Here is a 25,339-nt window from a genome sequence, read left to right on the forward strand (position 1 = left end):
ACTGAAAAAAACCAGGAATCACAATCCATTTGCTATTGCCACCTTCCAGGTGGTCTCAGGGGTACTTGGTTTGATAGCTGTTTCTGCCATGGAGTAGGCAGCATGAATGCAGGGCCCACAAACTGATCATCAGCAGCAGAGTCTGTAAGTAAAAAGCAAATTGGCCTTGTACAGACCTGTGGAGGGAAAAATACAAGCTGAGGAAATAACAAGTGACATGAGTGCTCTGGTCTTTGACTGGATGCAGAACAAACTGGGAGTGCTGTGAAGATTTGGAAACGTGAAATGATTAAACAAAGAAAAAAGCTATTTTTTCTTAAGTCTCTGGCTTTTCCCTTGTCTGTCTCAACTAGTTCCTGCTTTCATATTAGGACCATTTATATCACAAATAAACCCAGGTGTCAACCATCTCATCCATCATTCTGTATTTCCTTTGAAAATCTCATGTCCTAATTCCAGCTGGCCTACAATGATTCTATTATCCACTTTTTTGATTTCAGGGATGCCTCTTCCCATATATACTCTCAACCTTGCATTTAGTTTCTCACATACAGCAAAGCCAATTTATTGTTTTTTCCTAGAATACCTTCTGAAAATCATCCTTTTTTAAAGTCAGCAAAATACTGGGCAGTGGCTGGAATGCTGGTGCCCATAACCACCTGGTTGTACTTCTGTCTCATTGCCATCTTTGTCCTTCTCCCATTCCTTTATTTATTTATTTTGATCAAGACCTTTTTTAATTTATTTTCATAGTTCCTGTGGCATCCTTATATTTAACTAGAATTATTAATCCCTAGAGTAGGAGTAAAAAAATGAAACATTTTCAAATCACAGGTATTGGAATATTCAGCCCATTAAACACCATTTGAAGGAATTTTACCTTTTTCTCTATATTTGTGGAGGAAACTAGTGTAACTATATTCCCATATGTACATTCATATACATCTGAAAGCTGTTGGCCTGCCAGTGATCCTGCCAAAACACGCTCCATAGTCACTGGCTGTTTATCATCCACCTACTGTGTGTCAGGTGGTAGCACCCTTTTCTTCTAAACAATGAACTGGGTTACACAGGAGCCTAATACCATCCTAGGTGCATCTTATTTTGACCAGCCCTTTTCAATGTCCTTCAAATTAGGGGTAAAGCCAAACAAATAAAGAACAATCAATAAAAAAATGGAGATTAATTAGTTTAAATAACTATGTGGGATAACCAGAGAACAACTCTGAAAGCTGCTAATGGTGGTAAATCCTGTTAGTCCTTCAGTTTTAATGGTCTTGACTCAGCAGCAATGCAAAGGAGCTCTCAAGTCAGTGAAGCTGACAGAAAAGAGTAATTGCTTTGTGGATATTCTTCTTTGTGACACTTTCTTTCACTAAAGTAGTGTTGAGTTCACATACTACTTCATTCACTTGTCAGGCAGTTCTCATGAGGACTCAAGTCAGCCTTGTAAGTGGGAAAGGGCAGCCTGTTCACATCCGTTCTCAAGTGTCTGCCAGTATCCCCCTCCTCTTCTGTCAGTGTGGCGTTTTTTGTAACTGTGATAAAAACGATCTTGTGCTATTGCGTATGAATCTGCTTTTAGATCTGGATTTCAAAAGCATGCATTTAGATCCAGTTTTCATCCATCAATACATTAGAAAGTCTCTATTTGCGTAACATGTTTCAGGTTGGTTGTTTAGATTTTTCACTGTGTCACTGAAATTACAGTTGTCTTTATACATGTATGTCAAAGAGGGCTAAAGATTTTTTTCCCCTTTTCCAGGCCATCTCTGATCAAATAATAATTTATTTTAATTTTCCTGCACCTCCTCACTCCACTCCATCTTTTAAATCAAGTCCTCTGAGCAACAAGTTGAAGTTAACCAGTAGGAGTTTATAGTTGGCTAGGTGAAAGCTGAGGTTGTCTGCATGTTTTCAACAAATGCACTAGTCCTGAGGACAGGAACTGCATGTCTATGCTGGCTCCATGTCTTTGGAGAGGGTAGAAAAAGGTCACATGTGGGATATGAATGAGGGTTTCTTAAAAGAGGTGAGCATTGCCTTGGACTGAAGACAGCATCTCTGGGTTATATGTCAGATATGCTTGGGGTGGTTTGGGTCTAGTTAGCATTGGTCTGGTTTAGACTGACTTCTTTTAACTTTCAGTCTCTTTATGGCAAAATGAGGCAGATTTAATTTATCTGAAATCATGGTACAAAACAGCAGTTCATTTTTCAATAAAATTACATTTAGTCTTGCTGCTAGCTTCTTTGCCTTCATAGTTTTTTTCACTTGACAGAACAAGATGGCCAGCAGAAATAAAAAGGGTATCACCTGGAAGAAGCTTTCTTAAATGTGACTTTTATACTTACTTCTGAGCTGTGATGACCAATGCCTTGGTGTTGCCCAAGCTAAACATTTACATTTTTACAATGATACAGTGCAGCATCATGAAGGTCATAAATCTCCTGCTTTGACATGAGAAGTATCCTTCCCTTATCTTATTCAGCACTTTGTGTAAAAATGTTTGACTTTTTCACTGGGAGATATTGTTAATAGCAACTGAAGCATTTAGCTTAGTAACATCACGTCTCTTAATCAACAAAAGATCACAGTAACCTTTTGAGAAAGTAGAGTACATCAATATTCCTATAATTCACTCCACCAATGTCAAACTTCTCAGATGCAAAATATCTCATTTGCATTTCGGCAAAAGAAAGAAACATGTCATCATCTAAATTACAGGCTTTAATGAAAATAATATGGATCAGATAATATTTTAAGGCTGTCAACTCATGCCTGGTTCATGTTGCTCTGTCTGTAGATGCCCAAGTAATGTTGGCAGATGCTGAATTTTCTTGCTTTTTCTACTGTCATAACTAGGGAACAACAAGGATAAGCTGTGCATTTTTCAGCCCCAGAATGCCAAGCAGCCTTTGATCAAAATCACTCATGGTCTAAGTAATTGAGATGGATCAAAGGCAGGAGAACGGATATTGAGTAGAGGAATTGGAGCGATAAGAGGGGAAATAGAGTCGGATGAAAAAAATGAGGGAAAACAGAAGTCTAATGGGAGCAGAGGAGAGATGAGAGTGAGATGGGAGAAAGGATACAATATGAAATGTGGCTGAACTGCAGGTAATAGAATCACAGAATATCTCAAGCTGGAAGGGACCCATCAGGATCATCGAATCCAACTCCCTGCTCCTTGCAGGACTACCTAAAACTAAACCATGTGACTAAGAGTGTTGTCCAGATGTTCCTTGAACTCTGACAGGCTTGGTGCCATGTCCACTTCTCTGGGGAGCCTGTTCCAGTGACTGACCACTCTCTCAATGAAGAACCCCTGATGCAGCTTCATTCCATTTCCTCATGTCTTCTTGCTGATCACCAGACAGAGGAGATCAGCACCCTGCAGGAAGGTGTAGACTGCAATGAGGGTACTGCTCAGCCTTTTCCAGGCTGGATAAACCAAGTGACCTCACACACTCCTTGTAAGTCTTGCCCTTGAGACCATTCACCATCTTGGTCATCCTCCTCTGGACATACTCTAATAATTTGGTGTCGTTCTTATATTAAGGGAGCCAAAACTGCACACAGTATTTGCTTTGGTTCCTCAGTTTGACCTTTTTCAGCACACCCAACTTGAATAACCTGGGGGATATTAGCTATCTCTGATGGTCTTCACTGCTTGATTATAAGGCTGTTTGCTCTGGCACAAGTCTTTTGTGAAATGGCTGTTTTCTGTTTCCTTTATTAACCCCAAGAGAAGACAATGGTGCAAAGAATTGACATGAGGCAATTACCTTTTGTAATAAGGACCTTTCCTCTTCTCTAGCCCATACATGGTGTTTTCTGAAAAGAAGAATGAGCATGCCCTTGTATTTTAGCCTCTTGGTGGAAAGTGTTCAACATCAGCCTTTGACTGATCTGAAGAAAAATATCTATAGGAGTTATTCATCCAACAGAAGTAGAACAGCTTGCTAGGTTCTGAGTTTTTTCAGTGCTGTGAAGCCACTGGCTCATTAGGACTGGTGAAACAAGCAATAGACAAGAATGATTAAAAATTAACATGAGGCTATCAGTAGTCCATTACGGATCAGAGCGGCTTTGGAGTTAGAGGTGAGCTGAACACTGGTAGTCCTTCAGAGATTCATCAGCTAGTCTTGTGGTGGACACTGAACAAGTGCAGAAAACTCTGAAGAACTTTCAATCAAAGTAGACAAGATAAGTCAAGAAGGAATTTAACATACGAATCAGAGGGAAGAATTGGTGCATAAAGAAAATTAGTTCCACTTTACCTTTTTTTTTCTGCTTCACTGTGCAGTAATCAGATTTGTAATACTGATCGTGTTGTGACATAAATCCTGACTGGCTGGTTCTGCTGCTGTTCTCCATATGTGGGTAGATTCTTGCTCAGAGCCCATCTTGTTTGGAGCCTTCATAGGCCAAGGTCAGTTAGCAGCCAGAGCTTATTTCCAAGTAATGGATAAGATTTTTCTTGACACAAGATGTACTCTCATTGAAAGGTGCCAGTTCACTCTGAGGGCAGACATGGCCCAATGATATTTCCTTGGTAATGAGTCATGCACTCCAGTGCTTTCGAGAAATTATTTTTCTCTTCCCCCCCCCCCCCCCCCCCCCCTTTTCTCCATCAGGTCAGCAAGACTTAGATGAATTGTTAATGTTCCTTCTTTTTTCGTCTTACGGTACAACTGTAAGAAGCTTGAATCAGAAAGGATGGGTATTGGTCAGATTTACAGGGAGTGTGGATATATATGGACATGGTGTACCAGTGGTATTTTCAAAGCAGAGCCTCAGCTTTTCTGCAGCTGCTCAAAGAGCAAGCACTTTCCTTTTGGGGAAACAGAAGTGGTGCCTGCACAGCAGAATTGTAGAGGGAAATGGGTCCTAACGGAAGGACAGAAGAAGCAGCTTACTCTTCTGCTACAGTTTGGGCAGGCTAATGAAAAACTGTTCTGTCTCTGGGGCTGGCATGCAAAATACAGGCTCTGCTTTCACCTTTGAGATGGTGACACTGGTTTTGTCATATCAGTGCTGGGGATAATTTAGTGTCTTGTGTGAAGAAAAGTGCTGCTGTGGGCAGAGCTGCAATACACAGAAGGGATCCCTACTTGGTATTTGAAGAACATGTTTAACATTGGTAGTGACCCTTATGTGTACGTGGGAATTGGTGTGTTAGTCCCTCTTTTCACACTGAGGCTCTGCCCAGCCCCGGAATTGAAGGAGAGACACAGAAGGGTTTGCTTCTGTTTCCTCTTCCGTCTCTATTTAACCTATAATAGCAAGAAGCTGCTCCTGATAAAATTGGGTGAATTGACGTTCATGACAGTAGTGCTGCATAACTCCAGACTTGTGCCCCATTTTGATGTGTCCTCATCTGAGCTGGGAAGACCTGAGCTTGAGAAACATGACTTTGGAGAGCAGATGAATGTATTCATTTCCCATCTCATTTTTTGTAGATCTTGCAACAGAAAGTTGAAGTTGCCCAAGGCCCACTGTAAAATCTTGTGAGGCTCATACCTGAAGTAATTAGAAATGCTCTCTTAAATTTCTTGGGAGGGTGTTTACTCTGGGCCAATGTGAAGTAAGTACACAAGGCATATATGACTTCCCAACAGATTGCCTTGCCCTGCACATATTTGTGATGTACCTCTTCCTTCTGACCCCCTGACTATCTGTATCTATCTTCTTGTACCACTACCTCCTGTTATCCTTTCAGCAGTGTGATGATTCAGAAACCCAGACTAGATATTGAAGAGGAGGAGAACACTGTGGCTTCCTAAGCCGCAGCCAGGAGGGCCATTGCTTTTATATGCAGAGGCTGTAACAGGCACCAGCACAGTCTGACAATCCTTTTCCTGAAACAGTGTGGCACAGTCTTCTCTTATTTCCATCGCAGTATCTGAATATCCCTGTTGGACAAAGCAGGGTGTTGGAGTTTGTGAATATTCTTTGGTTGTGTCTTGTCAGTTTTGCCTGCAAGCGTATAAACCCTGCAGCCCTCTGGAATCAGTGACATGATTGTGTATGACAGTCATTAGTGGGTGAAACAGAAATCTGTCTGCGAGCATCTGTTTTGAGGGAGCCAAATATAATTAAAGTTTAACCATGGTGCATTTGCTCTTTTATTTACTGGGACTTGGGACAGTCCTTCTTAGTTATCGCAGTCACATTTCTTGTGGTCATTCTGATGAGTTTGACTTGCTCCTTTTTGTTGTTGTATGTGTGTTTCATCTAAATGTGTTTTTTATCACTGGTGGAGTCAAACAGGTTTGTTCAGAGGTCCACTTCAGGATAATGAAATTCTACCTTGTTGAATGTCTTCAAGATTTTCTCAAGGGGAATCCTTTCTGGTTTCAGGTTGGACAGACTCCACACTGATGTGTTTCCTAACATAAATCAGGTGAAAAAATGACAGGTGTGATTTTTTAATTATAATTCTCCCAAACTGATATTATATTATTGCAGTAAATAATATCAAAACTAATGCAAAGAGGAGTACTGGGTTCAGTGAATCCACTGCTTTGATTTTCTCATGCATATAATGGACATGGATATGCCATGCGCTGGTAGAGGATATCTGACAGCAGCTGGTTGCTTACACTATAGTGGCTCTTGGTATAAAGAGTCATTGATAATTCTAATTACTAGTTATGGTTGTAATTAACTACACTGTAGTCAAAGCACCTAGGCAAGACTGGGACCTCACTGTGGCAGACTTTGTGTAAACTAAAACTAAGTGAAACTGCAGTAGAGCTCAACCATTCTGCAAAAAAATCCCTGAACTTTTATGAAGAAGTAAGAACGAAAAAATAAATTAAAGAACAAGAAGCACAGAGGAGTGTAAGTTTCTGAAGGTACTAATTCAGACAATAGCAAGGATGCAAATAAGAGTTTATTGATGATCACCACCAGCTGCTTGCCTGTGGTGCCCAGTATGTCTCAAACTATTTTCCAGTTGGGTGGCTGTCTATGGTCACTAGTGTTTCTGCTTTGAAGCCAGTAGAGATTATCCACTGGTTTATACAAACTCTCTAGATTGCACTGGGTGTGGTTTGGAATTGGCCTAAAACCACATAGTATTAAACTCTTAAACTTGGTTTTTTGTTTCACTGATTTAAGTAGTATTCCTACCAGCAATCTGGAAATAAAAAGTTAAAGAGCAATTTGCATGTTTCTCACACAAGCCAAGCCTGGAAGATTTAAAAAAATATTTTATAATTTCCCACTTCTCTAGGTCACTTGTTCCTGAACTGAGCTGGAGTTTATTTTTATGTGGTGAATCTCTAAGCTGGGCAGTCATCTTGCATTGATGTACTGCATTTTATTGGTTAAATTTTCATGATGCTGTTTGAGCAGCAGGATGGATTAAATGTGGTTTTATTTTGTAATTAATTCTAAGTACTTTCCAATAAAGAAATAATGTCTTTCTTTAATTTAGAGGAACTTCAAGTAATCCTAAACCACAGATGAAAGGAATTATATTCTCCTTTAAGGATGTAATGCAGAGATCGATTTTGTATATTTTCCCCAGTCAGAGGGTGTATTATGATATTATCGCATGTTTCCAATTTATTTGCAAGGGAGAACTGGATCAGGTATTGCATGTGCTAGGAGGAAAGCACTCAGAGCAGCATCTGTTATTTTATGGAGTGCAAAGATCTTACTCTGGCCTTTGAAATAAATGAAATTATATATTATATAAATGAAATGAAACTTTGCATAAAAGGTTGTCTTGAGTTCAAACCTACCAACAAATATGTAGGAAACATTGTTTTACTTGGAATGTTTTGAACTTTCTAATTTTATCTCATTTTAACTTGGATGAACATGGTCATCTTTTTATTATGGTAGTCTATTTGTTATCTGATGTTGCTTTTTTCCCTTTAATGATACTTTCAGTGTACAATCATTTACATTACAAAAGTACTCATGATTTGCAGGGCACTTTCAAATGACAAAATGCAGAATTACTTTCAAGAAATGATAATTTATTTTGAAAAATCCTTCCCCTTTTCTCTGCTTTTCCTTGATTTGCTAGTGTATTGATTTAGTTACATTTAAGATGGGTCTGTGTAGATAATTTTAGATGTGTGTCACTTTTTTACTGCAACTCTAAAGCCTTAAACGTAATAATGAGAGTAGAAAATAAGTTCCTACCAGCACCTACAAGGTATAAACTTTCAAATGAGCGCTGTGTGCACTCCCTCAAGATTAAGTACTTACATTCTCTTATATTGCAAATGGAGAGCAACAGTCTTACCGAAGGACATCTTGATGTCCAGTTTAAATTCCTAAATTTTCCTCCTTTAGACTAGATGGTGAGTTTGAGAATGTCTTTAAGGAGACTGCCTCTGAGGGTGCAAACAGAGTGCACCTCTTTCTGTGGTTTTTTTTTTGGCTTTAATTGTTTCTTGGGGCATCTGTTGCAATTATTTTTCTTTGTGACTTTTCTTCCTGAGCTCTCAGAAGTCGTTGTGTTACTGATTTATTCATGCAAGACACAGAATTGTGGTGTGGGATGCATAAGTCTCTTTGAGATATTTTTGAAATTAAGATCTTCAATCCAGCATTTCAAAAATATAGGTGATTAAAGATGAGAGGGATGCTTGCATTTTCACTAGTACTAGATATTTGCACTGTTGTTACTGAAAGATTCCCATGCTGCTTATTAATATTCCTGTGTTGGGTTTTTGACGAGTGATGCTCATCTTGAAAAAGGCTGGAGCTGCAATTCTGAAGACTTCAGTGTGGCTGGGGTAAGTCCTTCTGTGGGTAGATGGATAGCATTCAGGCCACTGGGGTGAGAGATAGCCCTCTTTCTCCCCAGGAAGCTGTTACATATTCATGTCTTTAATTATCCTGTTCAGCCCCACCAACTGCAAGAGTGCAAAGCACAAATATTGAATTACAAATAGAAATGTAGTAAATTATATATTGATTTGTGCCTATCCTGTGCATATGTCAACCACTAAGGAATACTGTTTTGCCTACACACATACAGACACACTTATCTAGAAAGAAAGAATCAATGTACAATTTATTATATTCTTCTGTAATGTCTGAACTGTTTGAACAGTCTTAAAAATAAGCACAGAAACACAGATGGCTTGGCTGTTCTGTTTTTGTTTGGCATGATAAAGATGTCATCAGCTGCTATCTAGTTCAGCCACACTTAATCATCCCTTGATGGTCTTAGTACATGAGCAAAACCTAGGTTGTGAGAATCAGAGTTTGTGAGAACATATGGGATATTTGGCTCTGATGATGGCTGTTCTCACACTTTGATGAAGGTTTCTGCCCCACTAAAAGAGCCAGTGAAATGTCCCATATGGGTGCTCTTCTTTTACTTCAAAGCAAAGTAATCCAGACTTATCTTAAGCCATTTGTGAAATGTGTTCGCAGTATGCCTGTTGACTTTGCACTGAAGTGGATGAGAAACACATGTTACTTCTCTTCCTTGGGCTCTGCTATAGGAACAATAAATCCTAGAAGATGGTTGAAATAGTTTTCTGGTGACACTGAGTTCTTAAGCACTCAAGATTTACACGTGGTCAAGCTTTTAGTCTCTTCATGGTACCCAACAAAGAGTTATGTTAGAAGAAACTTTTCATAGCACAATTTATACTATTCTTCAAATACTATAAATTAGGAAATTGTCAACATTTTTTCACTTCCTAATTTTTATTCTCTTGTGTATTGTGTGATTAGCTCATTCATGAGACAAAAATGCAGGAGAATAGAATTAATTTTTAAGCAAATTATATATTTTTCAAGTCTAAAACACTACTGAAGCATTACAGAGTAAGTTGAGGGGTATGTGCAGTCTATAGGTTGTTCAAGCCATATGTTGAGCCTGATATGCCTGGTGGGATCAAGACTTATGGCAACCTGCCAGATGTTGGTCTTCTATCAAGTGAAGTGCACACAGTAGGGGTAACATTTGGCAGTCCTCCTTTCTTCCTAGAAGCTGCTGTGTATGCTTTACTTGACCTTCATGCTGACCTCTACCCTTAAGGTCTCCAGACATGAAGAGGGCTAACACTGTGTCAGCTTTTTCTCTTTTTCAGTGCATCTTAACTGGAATACATTGTTTTTGTTGACTCTTAGGCATGTTTTGTGTCTTGAACTAGGCGCTAAGTAAGCAAGCAAAAATATTTACAAAAATAGTCTTAAATAAGACATGATATACCTCAAATATTCTGTCAGCATACCTCAGCCCTCCCCCCTATTTTGTTTGTGAAAATGTAATGCAATGAGAATGAAAGGGAAAGGAAAAAAAATACGAAAAAAAATGTTGGCTGAAAATGATGTATAGCCAAAATAAAATTGCATACATTACTACCAGTTTTCTCTCTCAGTTCTTTCAGGGAATCTAATAGTGTATATAAACTTAAGGAAAATATGGAAAGTGTTGAGACTATTAAATTGTTTTAATTTCCCTTCTGAGGCTTTCTGCTGGTTGCCTGCAAGTATTTTTTGTGGGAGAATTTATCTTTGGAAGTCATCATAGAATAAGTTTTTCCCAGTGGATTTGATTTATGATGGGGGCACTGACCTAATTCTTGTGTTATCGTATTTGAAGCTAGATTCCAGGTGGCTATCTCAAAGGTGCTGAAAATGAGTCATTTATATCGTATCCATTAAGTACAACAGAGCTGCAATGGTAGTGATTACTTCCCTCAATGGGCAGATTTATCCCAACTTGTCTTTGTAGTATATCCATCATTGTGTAAAATACATCAGATATATAGATTGAAAGCTTTTGAGTCTGCATGGAATAGTAAGTAATTTCTCTGATGAAATAGAGCTAAGCTGTATTATGGCTGTTAGTGTGGTTTAGTTAAACCTCAGCCAATTAATTTTTCATGGGCTGTGTAGCAGGGATTGGAGATAGCATGCAAGATTTTTTGATTGCTACTGGGTTTTGGTTTGAACAGTGGTCAGCATAGCATATGCAATATAGAGGAATTTGTATGTAATTATTTTTTTTCTAGAGGAATAAGATGATGTCCAGAATGTCACATCCTTTTAGGTCTAGCCCCTAACACCTGCCCGTTGAAATTCTTTTAGTGTTTGTGAGAGGCATCCGGATTACTGAGTACTGAAGGATTTGCAAAATCACTACTTTTGCCCATGCCTAAAGTCTAGTGATTTAAACAATTTTAATCTGAAACTAGTTCTAGTTTTGAAATTGTGTCGTTCCTTCCATTACTGTGAATGGCTGCCAATTCCCATCCTTTCCCCCTGGGAATAGCCTAAGCATCTTGTTAGACTAAGGGAGAAGCAGCAGAAGGAAAATCAAAAGAATATGGTCAGCCCCTTTCTCTGCTACCAGGATACCTTGGCCACAACAGTAAATTGATAATGCGACATCGACATTTTGTCAGAGATTAACATGGCTGCAAAGATCATGGTGGAAGAAGGGCTTGTGCAGCTCTTTTTCACTTTGAGAAATGGGATTAGGCTTCTTTCAATTTTTTCCTGTACACCTGCCTTTGAGCTCCGCTCTATGGTTTTCCACTTCCACCTCATTATTTGACTTTTTCATTTATGGTGGGAATGCACTTTCTCTTGCAGATATGAAGTGCCATTACAACCAGCTCGTGTTACTCTTCTTTTCCTCTTTATCCTCTGGCACGTGGATAGCCACTAACTCTCTGCTTAAGAAGAACCAAAACTTTCACTGATACCATGTAGCTGTGTGCTTGCTTCCAGCCAGTGATAGCACCTTGTGTGTTTAGAGCAATGCTATCCCTTGGGACCTTAAAACATTATGCCTCAGGCAGTGTTCCTTTCTGTTCCCTCAGATTGTTCTTTTTTTGTTTTGTTGTTTTTTGGTTTTTTTTTTTTTGGTTGTTTTTTTTTTTTTTTGTGTGTGTGTCTTTTTTTTGGTTTGGGTTTGGTTGGGGTTTTTTTGCAATAGAGGAACTTGACACCAGAAGGGAGTTGCCAGCCTGGATCTGAGCAGGAGACCATGTAAGTCCAGTTAAATCCATTAGTTTGGCTTTGAAGTTATCAATGTCACAAATATCAGAAGGTTGTGCAAGAAACCCTCCAATAGGGATAATCAGGACCTCTTTCTTCTCACATATTAATAAAGAGTTTAAACTCAGAAGCTTGGTGTTTGAAGCCCTTCCAGAGTTATGTTCAATATTAAACTGATACAGCTCTGCAGGTTGCTCTTACCTCTAAAGGAATTCCTGTTCTCTGAGTTTTCCAGTATGAGTACACATGGTGTGAAAAGATCCTCTGTTTTGCCAGTTTAGGAAATAGTAAACAGATTTGAATAACTCGTAATAACACTGATGGTTAGTTTTATAGCCTTCTACTGAGTTTGTCCATATTGATAAATACTCGCCTTTCCGGTTCCCTTTATTTGTGTTTTTTCTTCCATGTGCATGTGCTCCTGGAAGCACAAAAGTTATAACTGTGTGTAAATGAAACCCAGGCACCTTCTACTTCCCCAACATGGTGTCAAAATAGGATGCTAGCCTCAGCTGTATCAGTTATGTGGAAGGTCACCTAGTGCTGCTGCTTGAATGGTTGTTCCTGGCATATCCAGATAGTTTAAAGCACATCTGCTTGATTGCCCTGCACACTTCTATGATATTCACCACCCCCTCCAATTTAGAGTATACAGATTCACAATTTAAATTATATGTGACTTAGATTGCAGCTTCTTCATACAGGTTGTTTGCATTTCTGTTGAACACTGACAAAGCTTTTTCTTTTCCTTGATGCATCATTGCTGACATTGGCTAGAAAGTGAGGAGGAATTCTTGGGACCAGGGATAGGATGAGAAAGTTCTCTGTTTCCATTTGAGACTTGACAGCAATAAAAAGGCTTTTGTTTGTTGTCAGTCTTCTGTACTTGGAAGATGAAATCCAACAGTAGTTGGTTGAGAATAATAGTTTAAAAGCATAGGATTCTTTGAAATAATAAAAGCTATTTCAAGGAGGCACTAGGCAGATGTAAATTGTGGGAAATGGAATCACAGCATGTTTATCATTAGGGTATCTTGGATGCTACCAGTGCAGAAATATGAGAGTGAAAAAATCAGGGTGAAAACACTTACATTCATGACAGTTATTTACACTGATTTCAGCAGAATAACTTTCCACAGAGAAGTGCTCCAGCCTTCACAAGGCATGTGCTTATATAAGGCACTTGAGGGGTAGCTGTGCCTAGGGACAAAGATCTAGTTGAGCTCAGTTTCCCATGGGAATACCTGAGTCAAGGGAAACTGGTTTCTACAGCCAAGAACAAATTCAGAATTGAAGTGTCTGCTGCAACACCTTGGAACATCTTTGGATGCTCCTTCCTGAATATCTAGACACCTGTTGATCAAGGCAACTCTTCGCATCATTCAACAGCAAGGCTGAAACTCTTAACCTCAGGCATCTGAGATACTGCTGATAAGGAATAACTTTGAACAGTGATCTCATCTAAAATGACAAAGACATTATATCTAGCCTAGCATAAATCAGGAAAACAGTGGAGAAAGTAATACATAAGTCCTAGGAATATCATGAATTGGAAGAAAAGCAGATTGATAGAATTCATAGAATAGAGAAGTTTTAACAAGATTAAAATTAACAGGTGAAATCCTGATGCTTCCAAATTAGAGTGAAAATTTTCCATTGCCACTGGTAGGGTGAGCATTTTGACAATTATATTTTGAAAATAAGCAGCTGTTTCTCCTAAGCTTGTCAACCTGAGACTGTGATTTCTGGGTGAAGCAGGGATCCGAATTAATTAAAATGAGAATTTGAAGTTAACTGCATAAAACATTTGCATGTATCCTCCCTCTTCAGAATTAGACCTATTTAATTAAATCAAAGAGGATTGCCTTAGGTGCCCTTTAATTTTGCCTGTGTGTGGGTTTAATACATTTAAAGTAATCCACTTTCAGCGAACATGGAATAAGTGTCCTGACTGTCACTATGTACCCAGCCTTCACATTGTAAGTAGTAGGGTGATATTCTGGCAAATGGTGGACGGAAGAACTTGGTTCTCTAGATATTACCAGTAATTACATAGTAGCCAGGACATCTTCATTTACATAATAGTGCATGCTTTAGATGAGGAGACTATATATATATATATATATATGCATGATCCTTTGAGACACAAGCGAATTCCACTCACAATGACTACAAAGACACTGTGAGGCTATGCAGGGCGGAAATCAGGTCTAAAGCCCAGCTAGAAATTAATCTGGCTTCAGCAGTCAAGGATAATAAGAAATGTTTCTAAAAGTATGTCAACAGCAAAAGAAAGATCAGGGAGAGCCTTCATCCCCTGTTAGATGCAGGAGGAAACATGACAACGAGTGATGAGGAAGAGGCTGAGGTGCTTAATGCCTCCTTTGCCTCAGTCTTTAGTAACAAGACTAGTTGTACTGAGGGAATCCAGCCTCCTCAGCCAGAAGACAGAGACTGGGAGAATCACACACACACACACATACACACACACCCCTCATTCCAGGAGAGATAGCTAGTGACCTACTGCATCACACAGACACACACAAGTCTGTGGGACTGGAAGGGATACACCTGAGGGTGCTGAAGGAGCTGGCTGGGGTGCTCGCCAAGCCAGTTTCCATCATTTACCAGCAGTCCTGGCTGACCGGGGAGGTCCCAACAGATTGGAAATTGGCCAATGTAACGCCCATATATAAGAAGGGTCGGAAGGATGATCTGGGAAATTATAGGCCTGTCAGCTTGATTTCGGTGCCCAGGAAGCTGACGGAGCAGCTCATCCTGAGTACCATCATACAGCACATGTGGGAACAACCAGATGATCAGGCCCAGCCAACATGGGTTTATGAAAGGCAGGTCCTGCTTGACAAACCTAATCTCCTTCTACAACAGGGTGACCTGCTTATTCGATGAGGGAAATCTGTGGATTTTGTCTACCTTGACTTTAGCAAGGCCTCTGACACCATTTCCCACAGCATTCTCCTGGCAAAACTGGGTCCTCATGGCTTGGATGGGCACACGCTTTGCTGGGTAAAAAACCAGCTGGATGGCCAGGCCCAAAGAGTTGTGGTGAATGGAGTTAAATCCTGCTGGCAGCTGGTCACGAGTGGTGTCCCCCAGGGCTGGTTTTTGGGGCCACTCCTGTTTAACATCTTTATTGATGATCTAGAGGAGGGTATCGAGGGCACCCTCAGTCAGTTTGCAGATGACACCCAGTTGGGTGGGAGTGTTGATCTGCTCGAGGGTAGGGAGGCTCTGCAGAGAGACCTGGACAGGCTGGAGCCATGGGCTGAGGCCAACTGGAGGAGTTTCCATAAGGCCAAATGCCGGGGGCTGCCCTTGGGCCACAACAACCCCCAGCAGCGCTACAGGTTTGGGGAGGAGTGGCTGGAGAGCTGCCAGTCAGAGAGGGACCTGGGGGGGTTGATTGACAGCCGGCTGAACAGGAGCCAGCAGTGTGCCCAGGTGGCCAAGCAGGCCAATGGCATCCTGGCTTGTGTCAGCAATAGCGTGGCCAGCAGGGACAGGGAAGGGATCTGACCCCTGTACTCGGCACTGGTGAGGCCGCCCCTCGATTCCTGTGTTCAGTTTTGGGCCCCTCACTACAAAAAGGACATTGAATGACTCGAGCGTGTCCAGAGAAGGGCAACGGAGCTGGTGCAGGGTCTGGAGCACAGGTCGTACGAGGAGCGGCTGAGGGAACTGGGGGTGTTTAGTCTGGAGAAGAGGAGGCTGAGGGGAGACCTCATCGCCCTCTACAGCTCCCTGAAAGGAGGGTGCAGAGAGCTGGGGATGAGTCTCTTTAACCAAGTAACAAGAAATAGGACAAGAGGGAATGGCCTCAAGTTGTGCCAGGGAAGGTTTAGACTGGATATTAGGAAACATTTCTTTCCAGAAGGGGTCGTTAGGCGTTGGAATGGGCTGCCCAGGGAGGTGGTGGAGTCCCCATCCCTGGAGGTGTTTAAGCGTCAGGTTGACATACCGCTGAGGGATCTGGTGTAGTTGGGAACTGTCAGTGTGAAGTTAATGTTTGGATTAGATGAGTTTCAATGTCTTTTCCAACCTAGATGATTCTGTGATTCTGTAATTAGGGTGTGGGAAGAATATTGGTCATGTGGGGTATCTTTTTAGTGCAAAATGTTTATTTTAAAAGAGTTTAAGGATGAAAATGTAGTTAAGATGCTTTTGCTAACCTGCATATTGCTGCCATCTTCAGCAACTGTCTTAGATTGATTTGTGATTGCAGCTAGAAGGTTTTCAGGCACAAATATTCACTGCAGTGATCAATGCTGCCAGGGCAGAGGAAATAATAGTTTCACTTTATGTGTTCAGCATATGTGATCATGGAAAAATATCCAATCTAAAATTAAACCAAAAAGAAACACTGAAAAATTAGATATTCTGAAGTAACGAGAGGGATTTTACAAAACAACATCTGAGCTGGGGTGACATTTCACCCTCTCAGCATCCCAGTCCCAGAGCGGTGTGTAGTGAGGCCAAGGCTAAGATACAGCATAGCTGTTGAAGCTGCTGCTGAGGTTTCCTAATTTCTGGAAAATGGCTACTAGAAGATTCAACTATGCTTTCAGAACTATATGCCAAGCCTGGGTTCCCAATAAGGTAGCAGGAACTAAGTATTACATTTCTCTAGCTGACTGAAAAAGTGACAGACACCTGATTCTCAAAGAATTGGAGCAATGTTACTGCTAAATCATGGATTTTATATGCTGCTGCTTAAGAAAGCGTTCATCTTTAGAGTATCAGTGACTGGTACCTGACATGTTGTTTTTCTGTCATGTGAATCATTTTGGTTATAGAATAGGATTTTTCTGCTAACGGAAAAGTGTATCTCTTAACAACAGTTCAGGAGCCTTGTTCTCCTTCTCGTGACCCTAAAGCATCCTCTTGGATGTCAGTAGGAGGTATTCAGCGCAGTGGGTGTTCTCATTACCACTTGACATCTTGCTGTTTGCTTTTCTTCCTGTTGATATTTAATGATTTGAATTCTTTCTTTGCCAGTCCCAGAAGCCATTTAGCAAGTGACGTACTATTTAGTGCTACTTAACAATATCGAGATAGTCACTAGGAAAAGAGTTTAATTTCCAAACAGTTCTACAGCATTCCCCCCCTCCATCTGCTCCTGCCATGTCCCTGGCTGTTGCATTTCCCAGTTAACCCTTTGCTCTGGCCTCTTTGCCCAGTGCTCCTGGGGAGGGTGGCACAGGATCTGCACAGCTTTGCCTGAACTCTAAAAACCCTCTGAGGCTAAAACAGACTGCAGGTCACTATAATGGCAGTGACATGGTTGAAGTTTTTGGCTGATGTAAATTGGCATATATTTGCTTTGTAGAGTCACAGACAAATAGAGCAAGCACAGAATGCACTGCAGGCTTTCTATCCTCAGCCTACTGTTTATCACAGGCACTTCACAAGTTCCATTAATGTTGGGTCTGGATGTCTCACAGCCTTTAATGTATAATAATAAATAAGACTGCAGAGGGAAGGAAGATACTGTACCTTTTGGGAGAACAAAGACATCAAGACTGAGGATGAGACATCTCACTAAAGTTAATCTACGAAAAAGATAGATTGCTAGTTGATATTAATCATCTATACTTCCCTCTCTCCAGTGGAGAGACAGGCATATCTCCCAGGGACGATTTATGTGGCCCTAATCACTGGGCAACCCTGACTGTTACGTGGCAGTAAGAGGCCGAAACGAGAAGGATGCTCAGCTTTAGATGAGCTCAGGGGGAGACTGGACAAGTTCATGGTAGCAAAATTCTTTGGGCATTATTAAACCCATAGCAATAGCATCTGGCTTGCTGAAAACAGTTGGAGGCTGTGAGTTGTTAAGAGGTAGTATCTGACATGCTTGTCCTCTTGTGCTCTTACTCTTTCTTAAGCATCTATTTATGGCCACTGCTGGAGCTATCACACAAGGGAGCTGGACTTTCTGTCTGACAACATATGGCCATTCCTGGGCTCTTATGTGAAGCCATTTTAGCAGTGAGAAGCAGGGGGATACACATTTAGTAAGAGATGATTTCTGCAAACAGGAAATTTGCAGTAAGATTTATTTCCAGATTTGTGGTGAAGTGCTACTGACCTACAAAGAGAAAAACTGGAAGTCAGTTTTACGGAAAGAGCCTGTGCCAGGTGCTGAATGTCAGTGCTTTGTATCAGGTCACTGCAGGCCTTTCAGAGATTCAGATGAGCTGTTTTACCATGTGTTCCCCTCACACGGTGCAAACAGCTTGTTTAAGCTTTAGACAGTACAAGGAGATTCAGATCTGACATCATCTGCAGTGTGGTGTGTAGCTGTGCTGCTACAATGAATACTCCCTGCCTCTGTGACAGCACCAGGTGGATTAACGGGGTGGCAGCTTGTCATGTCAAATAACTTACTGAGGGCACAGAATGTGTGGCCCAAAACCCAGGTATCACTCACTAGAACAGGGCTCATAACCTCCCACTGTCTTGGGCACATGCATATATATGTACTTCTATTTTGGATGATTGTTCCAGTTGAGAGATTTGCAGAATTGGTGATCCTAAATGCTGATACCCTTAAAATGGTTTGCTAATGAGGCAAGCACCTCAGATTAAACATTTTGCTGTCAGTATGGTAAATGTATGCCTGTCATTTGCTGCAAAGATCTTTAATTAGTGTCTCCATAGCTGTTAAATGGCAGCATCCCTACATAAGTACACTTAGTTTGAACTCAGAATTGCCTTTTGTGGCACTCTCTACATAAAAGAAATCCTGATTTAACCAAGCAGTGTTTTCCTTATCAAATCTCAAGACAAAAAAGGCTGGTGTGTAACTGGATTCAAAACATCAAGCTGGGCTGCTTGTGAAATGGAAGCTTTTCCTCTCTTTAAGGCACCCTGTGTTGAAACTGGCAACAAAACTGTTTGATGCAGGGACAATGTATCAAACTTGACTTTTGCAATTTCCTGTTTGGTTTCTTGCAAACTGATTTTGTCTAATCATATTTAATGGCAAAGATAATTTTATTTAATGTGTATTAGGTAGTATGATATACTTGTTGTCTTTCATCATTCTTCGTTTTGCGTTGAATGTGACACGATATTTTCTAGTACAGATGAAATTTGTTCAGCAGTCAGCTTTGAAAGAGAATCTGTCTTTTATAGCTCTGTAAAATGTTATGGACTGCAAGCTAAAAAAGTTTTTTTATTCTCAAGTTTCTCAAATTCTTTGCTCTAATTTTTAGATTACAGCCACCACTGTGGCAGGGAGGGGTGGCTTATCCTCAGATTCTGTCCTGTTTAGCAGCCTCCATAGCACAGCTGCACACAGTCAGGCAGGTGTACTTTGGTACCAAAGGGAGACGTTACTGGGAGACTCAAAATGGGATGTGGGAGTTGAAGGAGAGGGTGTTAAAAGAGATTGATTTTTCAGCCCAGTGAGTACTGCGCAGGGTAATTTAGGGCTGATGGTATAGCAGCCTTCTGTGATGTGGCTGAATGAAAAGAAGGATGGTTACTCTCTTATTCATAGGCCATGGTGACTTCAACAGGACTGTTGACGTTATAACAGTACTACTACTAGTATAACAGCAGGAAGAATTTTTATCGTATTACAGAACCAGAGGGTTTCAGCTGTAATCCTGGTTGAGAAAGGTGAAGAATAATAATACCAAAAGCACTTACAAGTAGCATGTAAAAAGAGGAGATTGTAATTATGTCTAAAAGTTGGAAGGTGACAGCAGCAGCCTGGAAAGCATTGTGGAGAAGGAAAAGTTGGTTGGTGTTGCAGTACAGGTGTTTCTTTAAGGAGAACATTCCTGGACTTTTTTCAGCTTTTCTTGAAGCACTGGAGTTCTGCCAGATCTGAAGGCAGAGTGTAGGGAGCATGCACTGATGTCTAAGTTCTACTCATTGCTCAAGATCAGACCAGTCATCAACACAATGAAGGAATTTCTCCTTTCTGGTCAGGCTGGCAGAGATTTGGACATAGAGCTCTAGGCTGTTTTTTTTCCCCAGTAAAGCCATGGGTTTAGTCTACTTACCTACTGTAGTCCTCTGGGACTTTTAGTTATTGAGTGATTATCTGATGGTACGTGAGTGCTTTGTGGATAGCTGTATCTCTTCTTTCTAAATGCGTATAAGTACTTAGATTGACTTGGAGTCTGCATGTTAGATCTTATGTATATTCCATGTAATAAACATAGGTTTTTCACAATAATATTGATTCTAACAGAAATGGAAGTGATACTGTAAACTGTGTGCCTGTGGTATTCCTAACAGGTTAGCACCACGTACCTGAAATCTGAGCAGTTTTGCGGGTTTGCTAGTGGTTATTCTGTCGAAGGATAAAGCCCGGGTATCAAGAATAACATCAATATGGTTTGCAAGCTTAATCCAATTTTATTAAATGCAGAGCATCTTATGTACTGTTAGAGAGCGATCACATGAAGTGAAACAAACTGATTGGTTCTAAGCTACTGTCCACATGGTGTAATTCATATTTCATTGGTACAACGTAAGAAGCACACGTGAAAGGCACGAGCCATGGACCTCCTACTTGAGGTTTCAACTTCACACCTTATCTCTAGTTAAAGAATTTGCTGAACAATAGCTCTCTCTGCAGTGGCAAGCCAGAGAGGAACACTGAACAATAATTCTTTATACAGAGGCAAACCGGAGAGAATTATTCATTTCAGTATCAAGAACCATGTGACCGTTATCTTCCAAAAATTTCTCCACCTTAGTCTTTTGTAATGACTTTGAGACAAGCAAATACAGGTATTTGCCTTCAGTCTAATTTTGCCATATCTTTCTTCACAGCTTCCTGTTATGGGAGGAGCCTTTATGGACTCACCCAATGAGGACTTTAGTACAGAGTACTCCTTGTTTAACTCATCAGCCAACGTCCATGCAGCTTCTTCCATGCAGAATCCACCAGAGGAGACATCCCGTTCTTCAAATGATGCCATATTGCTATGGATTGCAATAATAGCGACAATTGGAAATATTGTGGTTGTGGGAGTGGTGTATGCCTTCACTTTCTAGGATGACTGTCACTCCAAACACTGGAAGAGAGGATAACTGCAACAGTATTTGTTATGTGTATGTATGTATTTGTGTGTATATACATGTATATCTATATAAATACATATACGTAGGGACTTTGTTGATTAAGTGCTGCCACAGTTGTGGAAATTAAATGCAAGTCAATCATCTTGAATCTTGAATCAGAAAGTTTGGATGCAATTGAAAATTTTATGAAGGTGAGAGCTTTAATTGAGAAAAGAGCCAATACCAGTTTTGTATAGAAATGTAATAAAAGAGAGACCAACATGGATATAGTAAATACAAGGAGAAAGTGAGATTTATATAGAAAGTGCTTATTTTCTACTGGTTAGATTTTTCTAGCAGCTCTTCTGAATTTTGTCAGCTTTTTTGTGCATTTTTTACTGTGCTATAATGTTGTATGAAATTGTTCTGTAATGTTTGCTGGACATCTTAGTTTTCCAGAGGGACTAAATGGCCAGCACTGGCTCAGTTTTGATGAAGAACAAGTTCGTCATGTGTGAGTCTTCAGCACGTGCATACACTGCTGGGCTGTGTTCAACATCATGAGTCTTAAAGCCAAGACAGGCAGATCCATTCTAACACTTGCCTTCCAGTATCAATTACTGGATCTGATAGTCTATGAGTTGATGCTAAACCTATCTGCTGTTTTCAGGAGGAGGCACAGCTATTGCAAGGCGTGGCTGATCTGCACACCCTCTGCACTCCAGAGGAGGACATGTTAAACAGAGCAGCAGCAAAAGCTCCCATTTCTGTCCAGAGGTACAGGATTGCAGTGGTTTGTAGGTGTGTCCCTTCCAGGAAACAAAGGCCAAATTCCATGCTTTTCAGCTCATTTCACTGTAATCCAGACTTCCCACAGTGGTCATGTACTTTCATAAGTTTATGGGTGTATCAAAAGAATATGGGGAAATTATGAAGGCCAATTAACAGCAAATGATGTCTATGAGGAAAATAACATTGAAATATTGGACACTTCTGTGTTCATAAGAGAATGCAAGAGTCAGGTATGGCCTGGGGTAGAAGCAGCACAAAAAAGGTAGCAAATGACAGATATGCAAGCGCTTATATTTCAGTATTAATATGTCTCTGTGCTCTGATGAGGCTCCTGGAAGTGATTTTCATATAGCTTGCTTTAGGTAACAACTCTGATGATCATTTAGATTTGTTCTGTTGAGGGACAACATTTTCACTTCATTGTTCCCATGAGCAGTTCCTTTTCAAGAGCTGTATTTTTTCAAAATAAACTGTAGCCTTCCTTGTTTCAGAGATTGTAAAATCTTGAGGGAAGAAAAAAAAAATCACCTCTCTTGGAAATCTCCCTCTTCCCCCTTAAAAAATAAACACAAATACGTAAAATATCTGCACTTTGAGAGCAGCAGACAAATTCTTCCTCTCTCTGCATGTACTGTATAGGTTTTCTGTCTCATACAGCTACTACCCTAATTCCAGAAAGCCTTCTCTGTAGGCACAGAGACTGTTTTTGACACTTGCCTGCCACTGAGCTTGAGGCTGGACTAAGCTGCTGAATGTACAGAGAGGTTTGGATTATCTTTTCTCTTCAAAAACATTTTCCTGCAGGGCTGGTGGACAGTTACTTGAATCAAAGCAGCATAACCCCTCAGTCACTGAATATTTTTTTTTTCCTTGTCTATGAACTGGCATTTAAAGCTGGGAAGGGTGCAAACAGAGCTAGCAGGGGAGAGAAAAAACCCTAAGTTACTTTGAGGATGAGAAAAACAATGACAACTCACTTGAGGAACTGAGCTTCTGTGTGTGTAGTTATTTCCCTGTTTGGAAGAAGAATTTTGTGAAGATGGTTGAGGACAGACAAGATCTGTGCTGGGAAAAAAGTTTGAGAAGCCCAGTTCTGGAAGATCAGCAGGAGAGAAAGCAAATTCTATGTAATAAAATAGCTGTAGTCTTAAGAATGATAGAAAAATGATGATTTTCACTGTCCTAAGATAGCTATTTGTTCCTTCGTAGGCAGAGGATAATAAAAAACAGGGGAGCTGCATAAATTGTGTACTTCTCCTGTTCTTACACTCCTCCTTATTCTCACTGAGCAGAAAGCAAACTGTTGAGTGAGGTTGGAAGGCTGCAGAGAAGTTTCCAGTGCAGAATTAAGCAGGATAAGATGTGATGTACAAACATGTATAATAGGATCCATGTAAATGTTGCTTAATGTGATGTACTGTCCCCAACCATTTCCTGATACTCTGTTGACTTTGTAATTGTATCAATTACTCATGGACTTTTCTTTAGTGTTTCTGTAGGCTTAGTTAGGCCAGATCTTGCAAGCACTGTTTTTGTGTGAAATGCAAAACATTTCCACCATGATTACAACCAGTTTGACACTATAGTACTCGCCCATTACTGCTTAATGAATTTGTCGGTGGAGTACTTTGTTTAAATTTCCTAGAATATTACTCTTAGTTCAATTAGCAATGTTTGCATCTCTCTACCAAGCACTGGACTAAATTCTTCACCCATGAAGAGCATTAGAGCAGGAACAGCAAAGAACCACCACTCTGCTAATGAAACCGAGTGACACTTTTGTGTTGCTTTTCCCAAAGAAATTGCCCTACTTTCATGTGAAACTGATAGTAATAGCAGGAGCGTTGGAAAACAATAATTGTCCAGATCATTCTCATACATATTTTCATCATTACAGGCTGAGTTGTGAAGAAGGACCAGACAGTACTTTAATTAAAGTAATTGGCTTGACATGGGTGGCATGGCAAACTGGGTGCAGGCAGCAAGTGCAGGCATTTCCTGTCTCGCAGTTAAACTGCACACTAACTGTGTAGCTTTTCTGTTGAGAAAAAGTAGCTTTAGGTTGCAGATGCAAGAATACTGCATGCAACAGTCTGTGCAGAATATTGTCAGGTGATTAAAGATCCCTAAATCACAGTGAGCAGAGCTGGTTCAAACTCTGATGGTAATGTGCACAGTATGTTTCCGGATGTTGTGTTCTGGCTTCATCCACTACAACAACTTCCATCTTCTGGGAGGTTAGAGAAGGTTTAAATTCACCACTGTTAAGTTCAGAGAAGTCACAGAGGGGAGTGGAGAAGTGGATAAATGGCTTCATAGGTGTGGTCCTGTGAATCATAGAATGGTTTGAGTTGGAAGGGACCTTAAAGATTATCTCGTTCCAACACCCCTGCCATAGGCAGGGACACTTTCCACTAGACCAGGTTGCCCAAAGCCCCGTCCAACCTGGCCTGGAACACTGCCAGGGAGGGGGCAGCCACAACTTCTCTGGGAAACCTGTTGCAGTGTCTCACCACCCTCACAGTGAAGAATTTCTTCCTTCTCTCTAGTCTAAATCTTCCCTCTTTCAGTTTCAAACTGTTATCCCTCATCCTATCACTACACTCCCTGATAAAGAGTCCCTCCCCAGCTTTCCCGTAGCCCCTTTTATGTACTGGAGTACTGCTATAAGGTCTCCCCAGATCCTTCTCTTCTCCACGTTGAACAACTCCAACTCTCTCAGCCTGTCCTCATAAAGGAGGTGCTTCAGGCTCCTGATGTCTTTGTGGCCCTCCTCTGCTCAAGCAGGTCAATGTCCTTCTTATACTTGGGGCCCCAGAGCTGGACACAGCACCCCGGGTGGGTCTCACGAGAGCAGAGTTGAGGGGGAGAAACCCCTCCCTTGACCTGCAGCCCAGGACACGGTTGGAACCTGGAAATGCGTTACCACTTCTTGAAGGGGGTGTATGTTATACCCTGAACTGTCAACACAGCTTGACTTGGAGCACTGTAGCTTCTCCTTTCCTTAGAGCTGGGCAGTTGGATAACGGTCTGTTGCTCACTGAGGGGTGACAAGGAAGCCCAAACACATTCCCCAGAGCTGTTCTCTGAAGCTCTTCTCTAAAAGCAGAAGAGGGCTCTGCTTTGCTGAGCACTTTATGCATCAGCATGAGAGCAGGATTCGCCTTATAGAAGATTGTGCTTTAAATAAAAGCATCTGGCACAGGTTAAGTTACAAGGTCCTGATTAGTTTGCTCTGTAGTAGACAAACCAAAACACCCTATATACAGTGTTAGACCCCTAGCTATGTTGTAAACATCATTGTGCAAACACAAGATGCAATACTGTGTGCTCTATGAAATATTATTTTGACGATGGCTTATTAAATAATGAGCCATCGAAAGCAAGTAGCCAAACTGAATGCTCTAAAGTGTCTCTTCTAGCCATGGCCTTTAGGGATCAATAGCAACATGTCAAAATAATGGAACTGTCTCTTAAGATATTAATTTTTTGCTCTAAGCAGCCAGCAGCT

At 40.8% G+C, this 25,339-nt stretch overlaps 1 protein-coding gene across 1 annotated transcript in view; it reads left to right on the forward strand.

Annotated features, from left to right (window-relative positions):
- C6H14orf132 (chromosome 6 C14orf132 homolog) overlaps positions 1–24,718 on the forward strand; it is a 39,462-nt gene extending 14,744 nt beyond the window's left edge. Inside the window, exon 2 of the mRNA XM_074908609.1 lies at positions 20,806–24,718. Within this exon, the coding sequence (XP_074764710.1) occupies positions 20,806–21,030 (225 nt within the window). The 3' untranslated portion in view covers positions 21,031–24,718. The remainder of the gene's footprint in view (positions 1–20,805) is intronic.
- Positions 24,719–25,339: the final 621 nt, after the last annotated feature.

The sequence above is a fragment of the Athene noctua genome, chromosome 6 (assembly GCF_965140245.1).
Source record: "Athene noctua chromosome 6, bAthNoc1.hap1.1, whole genome shotgun sequence".
NCBI classification, from domain to species: Eukaryota; Metazoa; Chordata; class Aves; order Strigiformes; family Strigidae; genus Athene; species Athene noctua.